General features: G+C 42.6%; 2 protein-coding genes across 3 annotated transcripts in view; one reads left to right on the top strand and one right to left on the bottom strand.

Moving 5' to 3' along the window:
• The window catches only part of LOC100458972 (large ribosomal subunit protein uL30m), an 83,204-nt gene extending 75,307 nt beyond the window's left edge, over positions 1-7,897 (top strand). The window contains exon 8 of the transcript XR_010136164.1: positions 4,360-7,897. The gene's annotated coding sequence lies outside the window, so the exon portion shown is untranslated. The remainder of the gene's footprint in view (positions 1-4,359) is intronic.
• Positions 2,067-15,748, bottom strand: LOC100458609 (lysozyme g-like protein 2). Of its 2 annotated transcripts, none has more exons than XM_054547321.2 (5): positions 14,421-15,190; positions 8,183-8,323; positions 6,767-6,963; positions 5,500-5,638; positions 2,067-3,999 (listed from the first exon to the last, which is right to left on the bottom strand). In XM_054547321.2, exons 1-5 carry the CDS (start codon positions 14,461-14,463, stop codon positions 3,881-3,883), a joined length of 639 nt encoding a protein of 212 aa, XP_054403296.1. In that variant the 5' UTR covers positions 14,464-15,190; the 3' UTR covers positions 2,067-3,880. The 2 variants fall into 2 exon arrangements, with proteins under 2 accessions (XP_054403296.1, XP_054403297.1); XM_054547322.2 differs by lacking the exon at positions 14,421-15,190 and adding an exon at positions 15,241-15,748 and having other exon boundaries at positions 2,068-3,999.
• Between the last annotated feature and the right edge of the window lie 2,195 nt (positions 15,749-17,943).

The raw sequence follows: 17,943 nt of genomic DNA, 5'->3' as shown, positions 1-17,943 counted from the left end.
ATTAATGGCAAAGAAAAAGAAAGGATGAGAATATAATCATGAATAAGTCTAGCAAGGGAAATATTTTTAGGTGTTTTCATTATTTTTTATTTTTTATTTTTTTGCTCTGGAAACTGTTAGTCCAAACTGCACCATTTTGTAACCCCCCCAGCCATTTCACAGACCTTGGTCAAAGTGAAACATTCCACAGGGGTTCGGGCTGTGACAAACAGCCTGCCCAACCGCCTGACTCTCTTATTATATTCTGCTGGAAGAAAGTGTAAGGAACCTCACACTGCACTGGAACAGGCACCAAACTGCCTAATCATGGGAACATGTTATCAACATTTTCCCAGGCAGCAGGCCATGCCCCATATTCCAGACTCCTCCCACCCAACCTATAATTGCCCCAGCCTGTAAGCAGCAATGGGCATTGGCATTAAGATGCAGGTCTTATGCTGGACATAAAGCCTGCATTTGCTGTAGAGCCACCACTCTCTCTCTTTGTGTCTTTCTTTAACCCTCACCTTCCCTTCAAAACCCAACAAAAACTATTTATAAGACAATTTTTCTTCATCCTCCAGTAAGAACCTAATTTTTTGTTTGTTTGTTTTGGTTTGGTTTTGGGGTTTTTTTGTTTGTTTGAGACAAGGTTTTACTGTGTTGTCCAGGCTGAAGTGAAGTGGTGCAATCATGACTCACTGCAGCCTCGACCTCCCTGGGCTCAGGTGATTCTCCCTACTCAACCTCCTAAGTAGCTGGGATTGCAGGCATGTGCTACCATGCCTGGGTAATTTTTGTATTTTTTATAGAGATAGGGTTTTACCATGTTGCCCATGCTGATCTTGAACTCCTGGGCTCAAGCAATCCTCCTGTGTTGGCCTCCCAAAGTGCTGGGATTACAGGTGTGAGCCACCATGCCTGGCCTAAGAACCTAGTTTTTGGACAACTATAAAAGTGCTGTTTTACATAATAGGATGTAGACATGTAATAATTCATAACACCTGAAGGGGGCACAGGCAAAAAATATAAAGAAAATTGAGAATGACTGGATATTATATCTAATGGTGCCACATTTGTGTCTAACATCTTTGACATTGTTCTCAGCAAATCCCTGGGAATCAGCTGTTGAGCTAGATGGAGATGGGAAGAGGATAAAGACTGAGATAGTTGGCTGGGCACGGTGGCTCATGCCTGTAATCCCAGCACTTTGGGAGGCCAAGGAAGATGGATCACCTGAGGTCAGGAGTTCGAGACCAGCCTGACCAACATGGAGAAACCCCGTCTCTACTAAAAATACAAAAAAAAAAAAAAATTAGCCGGGCATGGTGTTGCATGCCTGTAATCCCAGCTACTTGGGATGCTGAGGCAGGAGAATCGCTTGAACCCGGGAGGCAGAGGTTGTGGTGAGCCAAGATTGCACCATTGCACTCCAGCCTAGGCAACAAGAGCAAAATTCCATCAAAAAAAAAAAAAAGACTTGGATAGTTGTATTATATCTATTAATTCTAACAGGTTGTGGAGAAGCTTGGCATGAAAATCATGAGGCATAATGAAGTTTGTGTGTTATTTCCAGATTGTTCTTACCATGTTGTTAAGTCATAGATGAAAACAAGCAATGTTTGAAGGATAGTCCCAACCTCCAGGTGTACCTAATCCTGATGAAGCCGATGCTGTTAGCACCCTCCCATATCCCTGAGCCTTTTAGAATTTTCAGTTGATTTCCAACTGCCAGTATTTGTACCTCTGTACCTGCAGCCCCTTTTCCTTGGAAATGTGTGTTGCTTATTTGCAAGGCAAACCAGAGTAGCAAAGAATTAACACCCCCAAAGCCCTACAGGCAGATCCCTCAGCCAACAGCTCTCAGGAGTTGATGTATAAATTCCCCAGCTCCTTGTATCTTGGGCAGAATAATTCTATGGTGTGGGTTTTGCACCATTCCTAGCAGTTTTCCTGCAAGGTTGAGCTCAGATGCCCACTGTGGTAGCTGGCTCGATGACACGTTTTATTGGCTGTCCTACTGTCCCTGTATCATCCAGCCACCTCATACCAGCGTTCCAAAATAAACTACCCACACTGGAATCGTTTCCTCAAGTTCTGCTTCTGGGGAACCAAACTAAGACAACTTGAATGTGAGGTCTCCCATGGGACATCTCTTGCATCCTAGTCATAAAGAGAACACTGGGGGAATACATTCAGGGAACACGTGAGCATACTATTTCTTGTTTTTCAAATTACCTGAAAGTTATCTCACCTAGATGTACTTTATTGTTGAAGTAGTGACATTGAAGGGGCTAGTGATTAGATGAAATTCATGCATGTGAGGGAAAGCCCAAAATAAATCATTCCTAAGCAAAGTGAACATCTGAAGAGCATCCTGGATGGCCCACATGCAGGGAGGATAATAAAAATATTTAACACCTGGTACAGCATAGGCCTCAACCAGTCATAGAAGCTACCAGCCTACCTGCTAAGGGCCTGCCACACAAACTGACCATTGGCCCTGCCCGCTGAAACAAGGATTCCTGGTGCTGCCTGGGTCAAATCTTCAGGCTGGGTTGAGAGGTCAGTGGGCAAAGAAGGATTTACTTGGCTTTCTCCAATGGGGCTCTGAGGCAGATGCATATGATTTTGAGTCCTTCTCAGAAACAGAAGTGATGGACTGAAACATTCATTGAACATCTCCAAAGGGAGTTAAAGGCCCAGCAGGGCCACATCATCACACGTCCACTTTACACTCCAACATGTTATCACTTGTGTCCTCTCCTGACTATGGAAGTAAAGGCCACAAACAGCACACAGTTTCCTTCCAGAGAGTTGTCTCTTCTCCGTTGTGGGTAGTGTTAGCAAGACCAAGGTAGCAAAATAGCTAAGGGGTAGGTGTGTATGTGACCCAAGATAAATAGCTCCGAGCCTCTCCTGGCACTATGAAAGTAACGCAGAATGATGACATAATCAGAAAATGGTGTTTGGAGTACATATATGAGGATATTGGTGAGGGTGCTAATTCATTCACTTACTAGGGATGCTGTAAGGTATGGTTAACCCATTCCTGCTATCCAGACCCCAGAGTTGCCTGGTGTCTCTTCATCTCCTTGACCCTCTTAGTTGGTTCTGTTAGCCTTCCAGTAATTTCCTTTTATTGCTTAAAATTTCTATAAGTGGTTACTTTTGCTTGCAACCAAAGAACCATAATTGCTTTGGGTCCTGCATGCTTATCTTCAGCCATGTTTTGTGAGGGGTGGACCCCGTGAAAGAAAGCGTGTGGCAGCAACTGCTGAAAATAAGAAAAGCCAGTCCCTGGATCTTCACAAACAAAAGAAAACACAGGAGGTTGCTGTGGGTTTGAAGGACTTGGTGTATCTAACTTGAATGACAGCTTCACCTCAGTTGGCTTTCAGTTTCCTATGAAGCTAGAATTCCATCCCTATTTCCTCCATTGTCCCATGGATTGGCTGGCTTACGAGTCAGGAACTTCTCATAAGCAAAGCCTCAGGGCTTTGGGCAGATACTGGAAAAAGGACAAAGTCTTGGGTAAGGCTTTCTTAACTTGTTAGCAATTCTGGTAGACAGGGAGTAGGTTGGCATTGGAATGACGGGCTAAAATGAAGCCTGGCTGGAATACCTAGGGGCCACTTGCCATGATATTCACATTTACTACAAAGTAATTATATATATGTCTATGTCCATTTCCTGGAAACCATACTGTGAACTGGATGGATTTCTTTTATTTTTCTTTCCTTTTTTCAATGCTTATTTTCATTCATAAAATTGGGAAATGTATTTTCTTTCATGATTTTAATCATTTCTTTGCCAGTGTTGAATACAACACATTCACATAAAACTCTCAAAGGCGGCCATCTGAGCACTCTGCCAGCCTGGCCCATCCACAGAGCTTTGCCTAGAAGCTTTGTCTTTTATAGAACTTAGCTCGAGCAATGATATCATTGACGAAGTCATTGTCTATGTCCGATGGGGTGGCAATCGCTTCAATTCCTGACTTGAAAGCTGAGAGACCACCTGAAATGAAACACAGAGAGTTAGGCTCAAATATTAACTTTCAGCAGAAATAAGCAATGAGCATTGCCAAGATGTTAGCTCTCCAGGCAAATCTTCCAAAGCAGGCAGTCCCAAATCCTCCTCCTTCTCTCTCCCTTTCTGAAAGGACATGCTACCCCAAGAATCACTGGGAAAATTCTAGATTGGTTTCTTTTTTTCCAAAGTCTCTGGTTTTTCTTGTTGCAAAAATCAGATTTGCTTTTTTATGTAATCCAGGCCTGGCAGAACTAGACTCCCAGTACATCCTCTGCTGAAAATGCTTGTAACATTCTCTCATTTATTCAATAATTCACTCATCTATTCACTCATTTATTCATTCAGGAAATGTTTTCAAGCAACTACTATGTGCCAGGAGAGGTGTCACACTGACTGCAAGGTACCCAAGACACACTTATTTCTTTGGGTACGTGTGCATATGCATGTGTATGCTATTTTACCCTAGAATTTTATCTTTAGTAGTTATGTATGTGTTTAACATAATTGTGCTCTGCTCTGATATCCAGAGAAAAAGATGCCTGGTCCTGATCCCTGCCTTAAAGCACCTTGAAGTAGAGACTAGAAACTGTTCTGATTAAGGCTGTTAGAGTGTGGAGGACATAACATGGGCCGATAGGAGGTAAACCTAATAGGAATTGATGTGGTTGGGTGTGAAGAGAGAAGGAACCAGAGAGCCTAAGAAAGCAATCTGGTTTTCAGGCTGGGATGACTGGCTATATTATGGTGCCTCCAAGACACGCAAAATGCAGAAGAAAGAGCAAATTTATAGTGTGAGGTTAGTGAGTTAATTCCATCTGGGAGATGCTAAACTTGAGGGGGCCTGTGGTCAGCCAAGCAGAGATTTCCACTTGGATATATAGCACCTGAAGTCCCAAGAATACTCACGGAGTAACATTGTTCAGACAATTTGGAAAGTTGTTGACAGTTTCTTATAACAGGAAAAAACCTATGAGAGGTAGGCAAACAGATAGATAGATAGATAGATAGATAGATGGATGGATAGATAGATAATTTTTTTTTTTTGAGAGATGGGGTCTCACTCTGTCTCCCAGGCTGGAGTGCAATGATGTAATCAATGCTCACTGCAGCCTCAACCTCCCAGGCACAAGCAATCCTCCTGCCTCAGCCTCCTGAGTAGCTGGTACTGTGTGTCACCATGCCCAGCTATTTTTTTTTTTTTTTTTGTAGAGACAGGGTCTCACTATGTTTCAAGGTATCACTCAATAGCTCAATAAGCAATGAATAAGAACCCCAACATTCTGCAGAAGGGGAAATGGAGGTTGAGGATGGAGGACCTCTCAAAGTAACTCAGTGGTTCAGGGAATGCAAATGCAGCCTCTAGACAGCTCCTCCCAGGGCCACTGCTGACCACGTGGAAATGCTCCCAGGGAGTCTGGGGTCACACTGGCCTTCAGTGGTCTCATTCATTGCTCATTTAAACAAAGTACTCAGAATACAGCCTACCTTTGAGGTGCTGAGCAACACTCCACGTGGGGAATTTTTTCTGGATTGCCTTAATTCTCTTTGTTAGAATCCCAGTAGCCTGTGAAAGGTGCTCTTTGCTGTCCCAGGCACCAACAGGGTGGTACGTTTGTTTATCAAGCTAGAAAATTCAGATAATAAAGTCAGCATCTGGATGAGGTAACACATTTTTCTGCCATTCCTAATTTCCTCTCCTGGTATTCAAGTCATAGATACCGGCCTTTATCCCCAAAGAGTCAATTCTATTGTTCTTTCTTTCATAGAGATGAGAGTCAGAGAAACAAAGTAAGGTTTGGGAGAAATGGAAATGGCACAGTTTTAGCTAAACATTCTAATATACAAAAAAAATTTTTTTAAGTTGTTTTGAAACAAATAACACCCAAAGTCTACACATTTTTGGTAATAAATAATTATCCAGCTAATTCAGAGAAAAATTTGTTTCTAACTGGGAAGGCCAGAAGTCTGTATTTCTACAGACAATTTAAAATCGAGCCTGGAAGCAAATATCCAGATAATTTGGATCCCCTTCCTCCACTTTATCCAAAGGAACAAGTTGTTTCAAGTAGGGCTCGATTATACCATGTTTTGATCCACATGGATGAAATTTACTACTTCATGAACCCCAAGAGGACACCTGTAACAATAGTGCTGTTGATAAGATTTTCTCAGTTTTAGTGTATTACGTATTATTTATTGCAAAATGGTAGTTATGAAACTCCTAAAATACTTTTTAAAAGATATCTGATAATGAATAAGCCTTGAATGAAATAAAAAGATGTGTTACAGAAATCCCAGATCAAATTATGCTAGAGTAGCTGGACACAGTGGCTCACGCTTGTAATCCCAGCACTTTGGGAGACTGAGACGGGTGGATCACCTGAGGTCAGGAGTTCAAGACCAGCCTGGCCAACAAGGTGAAATCCCATCTCTACTAAAAATACAAAAAATTAGCTGGGCATGGTGGCGTGTGCCTATAATCCCAGCTACTCAGGAGGCTGAGGGAGGAGAATCACTTGAACCCGGGAGTGGAGGCTGCAGTGAGCCGATATCACGCCATTGCACTCCAGCCTGGGCAACAAGAGTGAAACTCCATCTCAAAAAAAAAAAAAAAAAAATTATGCTGGAGTACCTGTAGCCAGATGCCAGGGTATTTTGGGGCTTGGAAGCACTGCAAATGGATTTCTAGTTGAGGTTGAGCTTCTGTGAGGAGGGATGCAGTGGGGCTGATAGAAAGTTTCTAGCTAAATACCTGCATCAAGCCAAATTTAAGTCCCCTGTGATCCCAGCCGTCTTGCAGGACAGATCCACCGTGGCTTTCCCTGGAGATGATGGCTGCGATGACAGCAGGGTCCACGCAATGTCTCTGCCCGACTTCTTTGATCAGAGTCTGGTAAGGTTTTATGGCCCTCAAATCCATCTCAGCAAACATTTCAGAACCACGGATCCCTACGTCAATAGGAAAGAAACTGTTTTTCTGGGCATAGTAGTGTGTGCCTGAAGTCAGTCCCTGCTACACAGGAGGCTGAAACAGGAGGATCGCTTGAACCCAGGAGGAGTTTGAAACCAGCCTGGGCATCATAGTGAGAGCCCATCTCTAATTTAAAAAAAAAAACAGAATTTAAAGTTAAAAAAAGAAAAGAAACTGTTTCTTCTACTTCAGAAGAAAACCATTTTTAAAAATTTGCTAAGTTAGCCACAGCCTCTGATAACTGCTAATGGCTTGGGACAACCATTCTAAGACATCCTTTTGATCTCTGACTGCAGAAACAGATCCACAACCCCCAACAGGTGCCGCTTCTGCTCTGTTTCTCCTTCAAATTGCTCATGCCTGGAATCCCAGCACTTTGGGAGCCCGAGGTGGACAGATCCCTTGAGGTCAGGAGTTCAAGACCAGCCTGGCCAACATGGTGAAACCCTGTCTCTACTAAAAATACAAAAATTAGCTGGACTTGGCAGCAGGCACCTGTAACCCCAGCTACTCAGGAGACTGAGGCAGGAGATTCACTTGAACCTGGGAGGTGGAGGTTGTAGTGAGCCGAGATCATGCCATCACACTCCAGCCTGGGTGACAAAGCAAGACTCCATCACACACACACACACAAAATTCTGCCACACTGGTGCACTGGGAAGCCTGTTGGACTAGGAGTCAGTCAATGTATGTTTTAGCCTGGCTCTGCCACTAGCTGGCTCTGTTCTATTGGGAAGTACCCCCCTCCTTGCTGAGTCTTTGGGCTCTGATTTGTAAATTTGAGGGGTTGGGGTCTGATGTGACCTTGTGGTTGCTGCCAGCTCTGACACTCTAAAACCAGGATAACATGATGAAGATGACTTTGGAACAGTATTGCTTCAAATGTTAACGTGTAACATGAAGCAAACACAGCGGCACCACCCAAAAAACAAAGCCAGAGTCTAATATTTATTCAAGCAGTAGTTTCAACACGTGGAAATAAACACAGCTGGACAAGGTTTGGAAAGAATAGGAGTGGAAAATAAAAAGAAGCGGGTTGTTAGATTGGTCAGGATTGTGGTTTTTGCTCATTTTTAATTTTGATGCTATTGTCATAATGATGATTATACCTTTTCAAAATTAAGTGACTTCCTAAGAAAAAATCTGAAAACGATGAAAGGGGGAAAAAGCCGAACGTTTGCTCTGCTTTTCACTTACCGCAGTTCATCACACTGTTTGCATCACAAGTGGCCCCAGAGGTCTTCATGGTCATGATGTCCCCATAGCAGCCGTGGTACAGGCGCGGATGTAGGTGAGGCTTCATTGAGTGGGTGAAGGGGTACGAGCACCTGGAAGTGCCTAGGAGGCAGAAGTGTAACTCACATGAATCCTGTGAGAAGATATTACTTGGGTTGCTGCAATAAACATCACTAAACCAAAGGCGGAAGGCCACAGACAGAACGCCCCAACTCTCTTGTTGCCATTATTTGTTCATCAGACAGAAGTTCCCCATGCCCACTCTGCTCCGACCTTTTGTTTTGTTTTGTATTAACACAGCGCTTAATCTGAAAACACTGCAAAATATTATGAAATTCATCTTTTATCGATCCTGAATGCATGTGCAGTCTTTTTTTTTTCCTTTTTTTAAGAGACAAGATCTTGCTCTGTTGTCCAGGCTGGAGTGCAGTGGCGTGATCATAGCTCGCTGCAGGCACCAACACCTGGGCTCAAACGATCCTCCCACCCCAGCCTCCTGAGTAGCTGGAACCACAGGTGCACATCACCAGGCCTGGCTTATTTTATCTTTTTGTAGAGATGGGGTTTTGCTATGTTGCCCAAGCTAGTCTCAAACTTCTGGGCTCAAGCGATCCTCTCTCCTTGGCCTCCCAAAGTGCTGGGATTACAGGCACTGTAGTCATACCATGCTGTATGTCAGAATTAAAACTGACAGGTTTTTAAGCAGGAAACTTGAGAGGTTTTTTTTTTTTTTTTTTAAGATTCAGGGGGTACATGTGCAGGTTTGTTACATGGGCATATCGTGTGATGCTGAGGATTGTCCTTCTATCGATCCTTCACCCAAATAGTGAACACAGTACCTGATGTGTAGTTTTCAATCGTTGCCTCCCTCCCTCCCTTTCTCTCTCCCTCCTTCCTTTTACAGTCCCCAGTGTCTATTGTTTTGAGAGGAATTTTAAAACATTTCTGACACAAATGCTTCTGGGAATGTGAACATCTGGATTAACAATTTGCCTTTGTTTAGAAAGATAAGAAAGAAGGGCACCATAACAATTTAAATATATTCTTATTTTATATCATTTACTGTGAAGTTGAGTTCCTATGTATGTCTATTTAATAAAATTAGAAGTAAAAATTGAATTTGCCAAAATAAGTCAAATCTATTCTTGTTTTTTTGTTCTGTCATTAAAAAGTGAGTTTCTGTCCAAGTCTACCTGTTACAGGAGAGGCAGAGCTTTTGCTAAAGGAGATACAAAGTTATTTTCTGTAATGTTGAAAAGTTTGTTCTAACGGTTTCAAGGACTGTTAACTTGTACCTTAAGAGTCCAAATATTTGTTATAAGACAGTACTTTGGGCTGGTTGTGGTGGCTCATGCCTAGAATCCCAGCACTTTGAGAAGCTGAGGCAGGAGGATTGCTTGAGCCTAGGAGTTCGAGACCAGCCTATGCAACATGGCAAAACTCATTTCTACAAAAAATACAAAAATTAGCCTGGTGTAGTGGCACATGCCTGTAGTCCCAGCTGTGTGGGAGACTGAGACAGGAAGATTGATTGAACCTGGGAGGTCGAGGCTGCAGTGAGCTTTGATGGTGCCACTGCACTCCAGTCTGGGCGACAGAACAAGACCCTGTCTCAAATCTGGAAAAAAAAAAAAAGTATTTTGTTAAAATGTTTGATGTAAAAAAAATAGAATCTGGCTGGGCGTGGTGGCTCACACCTGTAATCCCAGCACTTTGGGAGGCCAAGGCAGGCGGATCACCTGAGGTCGGGAGTTCAAGACCAGTCTGACCAACATGGAAAAACCCATCTCTACTAAAAATACAAAATTAGCTGGGCGTGGTAGTGCATGCCTGTAATCCCAGCTACTCAGGAGGCTGAGGCAGGAGAATCGCTTGAACCTAGGAGGAGGAGGATGCAGTGAGCCGAGATCGTGCCATTGCACTGCAGCCTGGGCAAAAAGAGCAAACCTCTGTCTCAAAAAACGAAAAAATAATAGAATCTAACCACTTCTCCCACCTCTGCTACTGCCACAGTCCCAGCCAGCATCAGTGTTCATATGGACTCCCCTAACAGCCTCCTAACTGACCTCCCTGATTCACTCTTGCAGCCCATCCCCTACCTAGTAGACAGAGTGGCCCTGTGGGAATATGCATGGGCTGCTATCAGTCTTCTCTCTTAACCTTCCAGTGGCTTTCTCCTCCTTTAGGGGAATAGCCAAGTCCATCCTGCAGCCTCCAAGACCTACTAGATCTGGCCCTCTGCTCCTGTTCCTACTTCTCTTTCCCTTTGCTCACTCTCCTCCAGCCACATTCTTCTTTGTGCTTATCCTTCAACATGCCAGGCAGGTTTCTGCCTCAAAGCCTATATGTTTGTGGTCCCTTTTGCCTAGAACGCTATTCCTCCAGGTATCTACATGATCATGCCTTCAGGTCTCTGTCCAAATATCACCTTATCAGCAGAATATATAGAGAGTTTATAGACAAAAAAAAAGAAAATGGTCCTTAAACATATAAAAGACGTTAAACCACACTCAAAAGAAGAGAAAGGCCACATTAAAACATCATTATGACAGCATTTTCCAACGCTTCTTTTTTTTTTTTTTTTGAGACAGAGTCTTGCCCTGTCGCCCAGGCTGCAGTGCAGTGGTGCGATCATGGCTCACTGCAAGCTCCGCCTCCCGCTCCCGGGTTCATGCCATTCTCCTGCCTCAGCCTCCCCAGCAGTTGGGACTACAGGTGCCCACCATCACACCCGGCTAATTTTTTGTATTTTTAGTAGAGACGGGGTTTCACCATGTTAGCCAGGATGGTCTTGATCTGCTGACCTTGTGATCCGCCCACCTTGGCCTCCCAAAGTGCTGGGATTACAGGCGTGAGCCACCGCACCCGGCTGCGTTTTCCAACTCTTTAGTTGGCAAGAGCCCAAAGGTTTGGCAATACCCTCTGTGGGAGAGGTTGTGAGGAAATAGGCTGTCTCACACATTGCTGTGGAACACAGTTTTGTGATAGGCTGTTCATTCCAGCACTGTTTATAAGAACAAAGGACTGCAAACAACACAAATGTCATTAATTTAGGGACTGGTTGAGTAAGTGATGCTACGTCCACAGTGAAGTACTATGCAGCTGCAAAAGGAAAGAGTAAGACCTGTATATACTCCTGTAAAATTCTCTCCAGGAGCAAAATAGTATTTATAGAATTGTACTCTTTGTGTAAGAAAGGGGAGAAAATACAATTGTATATTTTGTGTGATTTGCTCATATTTTCAAAAGAAACAATACAAGGATGAATGAAAAACTGATAAAAATTGTTAGTTATGGAGAGAGTAAGAGGAAGGTAAAGGGAACAGGGATAGGGGATAGACTAACTATCTTTTTTAAAGTTTTTATTTTGGAACCATGTAAATGTTATCATAAATTTTAAAATTAAATCAAATAGGGAAAAATGGAATCATAAAAAAGAAAAACAAATGAACATAACTCTATAACAAATTGAAAGATTAATAAACATATAGAGGAGAATTATCTTAAGTGACTTTAAAATATATCCATATAAGTATATACCACTACATAGGAACATCCTATGAACATAAATAATCACAAGAAAATCTTAAATTATATCTACTGTCTCATTATTGGTTGGTAATACTGTCATAGTTATTTTGACACTATTGTATGTAAATAAGTAATAATGCTAATGTCATTAGAACTAGGATTTTTAGTGTAAGATGGCAGAGGTACAAATATAAAACTGATGTAAAATGCTTGCATTCTTAAATATAAATGTGAAATATCTGAATGCATAGTTGTTTTTCTTTTAAAAATATATATTTTCTAGTTCCCGCCACTGAAAACACCTGAAATAAATGACAACTCCATAGCAATGGAGCACTTTTACTTCCCACACTGTGGTCTCTAAATACCATTTCCTGCTAAGAAGAACCAGCACTCCTCAGAATAATGGCTGATTGCTAGCCTGGGGCAGGAAATGTTCAAGATGAACCAGGAACATCTTTTTGTGCCAGAGCTGGTCCTTATATGTTAGAGACACATCAAAAAAAAAATTTTTTTTTTTTTTTCCAGATGGAGTCTCGCTCTGTCACCCAGGCTGGAGTGCAGTGGCATGATCTCGGCTCACTGCAAGCTCTGCCTCCCAGGTTCATGCCATTCTCCTGCCTCAGCCTCCCAAGTAGCTGGGACTACAGGCGCCCGCCACCATGCCTGGCTAATTTTTTGTATTTTTAGTAGAGATGGCATATCACTGTGTTAGCCAGGATGGTCTTGATCTCTTACCTTTTGATCCGCCTGCCTCGGCCTCCCAAAGTGCAGGAATTACAGGTGTGAGCCACCGTGCCAGGCCCAGAAATTTTTACGGGTGAAATGTTTTTATCTCCCTCCCTTCCTCTCATTATTTCACTCTCTCTTCCCTTTTTCCTCTCACTCTTTTTCTGTTCATTCCTCTCACTAGAAGATAAATTTCGTTAGGTCAGTTTCTAGATGTTTTTCTCTGCTATATCCTCCTCAGCACCTGGAACAATGCCTGGCACAAAGTAGACATTTAATAAACATTTGCTGAATGGAAGAATGGATAGTTGGATGGATGAAGGAATGAGACAGAAAGGGATTGTTTAAATTATCTGGATCAAGTGTCCTTATATTGACAGGTTCAGTATCCTTTCACTGGGAGGCAGTCTTTGCCAGGCTCACTGTGTGGCCCAGAGACCACAGGCATCAAAGTTACCCAGGAAGCTTATTAAAAATGCTTATCACTGGGCTTGGCATGGTGGCTCACACCTATAATCCCAGCACTTTGGGAGGCCAAGGCGGGTGGATCACGAGGTCAGGAGATCAAGACCATCCTGGGTAACACAGTGAAACCCTGTCTCTACTAAAAACACAAAAAAATTAGCTGGGCATGATGGTGGGTGCCTGTAGTCCCAGCTACTTGGGAGGCTGAGGCAGAAGAATGGCGTGAACCCAGAAGGCGGAGCTTGCAGTGAGCTGAGATCGCGCCACTGCACTCCAGCCTGGGTGACAGAGCGAGACTCTGTCTCAAAAAAAAAAAAAAAAAAGGCTTATCACTGGGCTCTTCACACCAGATCTACTGAACCAAAATCTTGCAGTATAAGGCCAAAGAAGCTGCATTTTACCCAGCATTCCCAGTTGACTCTTACACACGTTTATGAACCACTGCTTTAAGGGAACTGGAATATGACCACGGATGGACCCTACACTGCCTGTGTAGGCCTTATAAACACACAAGCCCTTTTTAAATTGAGTCACCTTTCAGCTATACACAGCTAATATGGTAGCTCATAATTAATCTACTGGCTATTTAACTCTGCTCTCACCTGGCAATCTAAAATGAGTAAAAATTTAAAACTATGTTGCCCTGCTTTTGACCATAAGTAACTGGAAATTACTTTTGGGTAGCCTTGTTTTTCCAAATTTAGAATTGAACATTTTAGAAACACTTTCTTTTCAGTCACCATTCTATAATTAAAGACAACTTGAACATTGCTCAGAATGGCTTTTCATTTTGCTTAGGTCAAAGTTTTCACATTCTCTTATTCAAGATCCCTTACCAACTCACCAACCTATCTTTCCAGCCTTCCCCCCAGAAACCCCCTCTTCTGTCCAGACCACACGGACCCAAAGACTTTTCATTCATTTCTGCCTCTGCTCTTTTACTGAAATCTTTCTTCCCATCCAGCAAGCTCTTCCCTTTTCTTATTAAATCACCAAGCATCCTTCAGTTGACATGTTCCCCCCAAAAGCCTTTCACATCTGAGCATTCTGGTTGGATGTGAGCTCTTCCTCCCAAATCTTTCCCAGACTAGTGCTTTTCTCCCACCTATACACATTGAACTCTCATCCACCGCTTGGCATTGATAATTGTCTCTTCATGTATTTTGCTTCCAAGGCACTGTTCCATATACCTCCTGGTAAGATATCCAGCCTGATAGGTGCATTGTCAGACAGGAAGTAAGCAGATCAATAAATATTAGATTATTTGAAATTCCCACAGATTCTGTTTTTCACCTGCTTAGCAAGCAGAGCACACTGTTAATTATAGAAATCATAGTTGATTAATGGCCAAGCTGGTCAGAATGAGAGCCCACTCTTCCATTACAGGTAATCATTGCTCTTTCTGATTCATGATTGTGCTGGAGGTTTTTGTGGACGCCCTGTGAACAATGCTAAATCTCAGCCATTGACTTACCAATGAGGGCAATTAGTCCCCAAAACACCACGGAGGATAACATGGCGGGGAATCTTATCTTCCAGGACCTGCTCTGATTTGAAATCAAAAGTGGTTAATTTTAAAACCTGAAAATTTCCTAAAGAAAAATTTGCTTTGATATTTTAAAAAGTTCAGAGTTATTTCCAATTCACTACTCATTTCCCTGTTTCAAGATAGTATTCTCACAGGCTCAGTACATAGTTTGTTGGCACACTCTCTTTCTTAAGCATAAACTCCCAATCTCACTTCAATCCAATTTCATATTGACATGAGTCATGCATATCTTACATATGTAACTAAATATACACTCCTATCCCATCTCTAAGCTTGGTAACCCCATAATTTTGTGGGGTTTCTCTTTTAAAAAAGAATACTTTTTTAAAAAAAATACTGCTCCTTTCATTCTAGTTATTCACCCTACCCCTGCCTTCAAGGATCAGTTTTGGTTTTTCATCCATTTATTTAGAAATGAGATCCTGCTCTGTCACCCAGGCTGGAGTGCAGTGGCATAATCATAGCTCACTATGGCCTCAAACTCCTGGGCTCAAGCGATCCTCCCACCTCAGCATCCTGAGTAGCTGGGGCGACATATGCCTGCCACCATGCCTGGGTGTTTCCATTCTTATACTAGGGTCTCTGTAGGGAAAACAAAATAAAACAAAATACCAACAGGAACATCAGAGAACATGACTTAGAAGAGGTTTCCTCTGCTCCATTTCTTCCTCAATCAACTCTATTCTTGGTTTCATTCAAATGGTAGCTTGTAAGTTTTACAAGATATAAGAAGGCGAGCACTAACCTTGTTTGCAACTTTACAGAGAAAATCCCTCTCTGTTTGCAAAGGTCTCCTGTACTCAGCAGCAAACTGCACTTCAAGCTTTTACAAAGTGATGGCCTTTGTCCTGTAACATAGGTTTAACAGTTGGAGAATCCATTAGTCAGTAGATCACTGCACACCTGGCTTTAACTGAGTAGACATCAGTGTGGCTCTACTGCTGTGGAGGAAACTTTTAAACACCAGCATGAAGACTCACCTGGCTTTTCTTACCTTCGTCCTGTACCAACGATCATTAGAGGAGCTTTATATATGGTTTAAAACCCTCTCTTTAAGCCATTGACCTCATTAGGCCTGGTTATAATACTACTTAGGACTTAGGTGACCCAATTAATAAGAGGATTTCAAACGGTTTATTCACCACTATTAATTAATTAATCTAATGAACCCCCAGGTTGCTCAGGAGGCATATTTTGATAGATTGTTTCTAGATATCTAAAATTGTGCCAAACAGCTTCTAAATTTGCGAATAAGAAACAGATAATTTGCTTTAAAAGGATAACAGGAAATACTAGCAATTTTTATTATTGGATTGGTTATTTACCTGAAATACTGGGTCTCCTGCTTTTTGTTCCCCATTCCAATGTCACATGATCGTCATACCAATATGTCACATGATCGCAAACCACTATGTCACATGATTATGATAGGTGAACTTGGCTCCTTACTCCAATCCCACTTCTGAGAAAAAGGTGCAAGTGTGGCCACCTGCTCTAGGAGATCAATGCAAAACCAGGGAGTAGCAGCGTGAGTGCTCATTTGCCCATACTTGCTAAGGATATGGGAAAAAAGGATATAGCCAGGGATGAAAACTTCTTCAAGAAGAGAGTATCTTTCTTCAGGCTTATGTCCAAAGGAAGAGAGGAAGCATATTGTGCAGCCCCAGGAACAGGAAATGGAAAGGACGTTCTTGAAACAGGCAAAGCACATTGCGCTGAGGGGAGGAAGAAGTCTGGTCTGGGTCCTTCCACAAGCGTGTCCAGTTTCTCAGACTGCACACAGTCCTACCCTACATCCACCGAGTGGAGAAAGGTGCAAGGCAGCTGTACGGGAAACAGGAAAACAAAGCCACAGGCAACTTCCCAGCTCCCTGGCAATAAAACAACCTCCACTCCCAGGAGAACATGCCCTCCCCAAGCTGAGGTCTGCACAGTCCACTGGCACTCACTTCTGCCCTGCCTGCCTTCCTGCTTGTAGAACAGACGTCCCTGGCACGGCCTCTAGCCTTCCATCCCTGGAAGAGTAGCAGGGCTGTTCTGAGCCAATGGATGATTCCTACCTGACTCTCAGCAAAGTGACCCACGGAGGGTCTGCTCCACCACCATCAACACTGCAGTCAGGACCACTCTTGAATAAGGGATATTGCAGGAGTCTAACTGCCCTGAGGCAGGCCTTAGAAACCCATAGTCTATCACCAGCGACATTGTGCCCATGACCCACTTCACTGCAAGGTGAGTAGAGCCACTTACCTGAGGCTTCCAGGCTAAGGGCAATGAGAAAGTTCAAGAAAGGGAGATTAAGAAGTTACGAAAGAATGATAAGTGAGATAAAAGAGAGTAGGTGGAGGCTGGGGCTCTCCCTACATGCACTGGAAGAAGAAAGTGTTAATAAAACATTTAAAGCACTGTTGAATGTGAAGAATACATATCTTTCTGCTCTCAGTTAGTGGGGTTACGAGTCCTTCTAGGTATGAGGGTATTAATGTCTGGGCTTCTGCAACTCAACCAAAATTATTTTCAAACTGATGTGGATTGTTCTGTTCACTGAAACTGTGAGAGAACAATTGAACATTTATTTGACACCCAACATTAGTCAGGTTCCTATGGATATTATATGACTCAATCCTCCACTGGCCCTGTGAGGCAGGTATCATCCCTTATTTTAGAGATGAGGAAACTGTGACTCAGAGAAGCTAAGTAACTTGTCAAAGATGGCACAGTTAGCATGTGACAGAGCCAGGATTTGAATCTAGGCCTGTAAGATTCCAAAATCCATGCTCTTCCACTGTATCAGAAGTGCCCGCACGATGGACAAATGCCTCTGCAGAGCAATCATTGCAACAGGTCCAAATCAATCTGGATACAAAGCATTGTCTATAGTCTGGAAAAGTAACACCACTCACAGATTTTATACCACTATCTGTCAAGTGTTTGTAGGTGCTGTTGTAATTTCTAAAATGCAAATTAATATAAGTTAACTAAGTCCAAAGTGGTTTTTTGTCACTTTATATTTTCTCTACCAGTAATAATAATGTAGTTAATACACACTGACCTTGTATGGTATGACTGGTAGAATAATAGGAAGGGGCATGACCTAAGTTTGTTATACTCTAAAGCGTAACTCTTAACTGCAATACCCTACTGACCCAGTGGATGGTTAAGTGTGGGTACTATTGTATGATGATCTTAGAAATTTCTTGTCACTAAGAAGAAATATACTGAATAAATTCTCCATCTCTTCCCAGGGATACCAAGAATGACTACATGTAAGTTGTACCGATATTTCCAGGAGGGGCTTGAAGGGAACTTGGCACCTGTCATAATCTCCATCAGTCCCCAAAATAAAAACACAATCTATATACAAGCACTGTCTGTGCTACACAAATAAAACTCTATGGCCTGGTCCCCTGCCCCCTCGAATCAGTTGCCTGCTCCTAAGACTCTTCAG

The sequence above is a fragment of the Pongo abelii genome, chromosome 12 (genome assembly GCF_028885655.2).
Source record: "Pongo abelii isolate AG06213 chromosome 12, NHGRI_mPonAbe1-v2.0_pri, whole genome shotgun sequence".
NCBI lineage: Eukaryota > Metazoa > Chordata > Mammalia > Primates > Hominidae > Pongo > Pongo abelii.
This window is presented reverse-complemented; position numbering and strand designations above follow the sequence as displayed.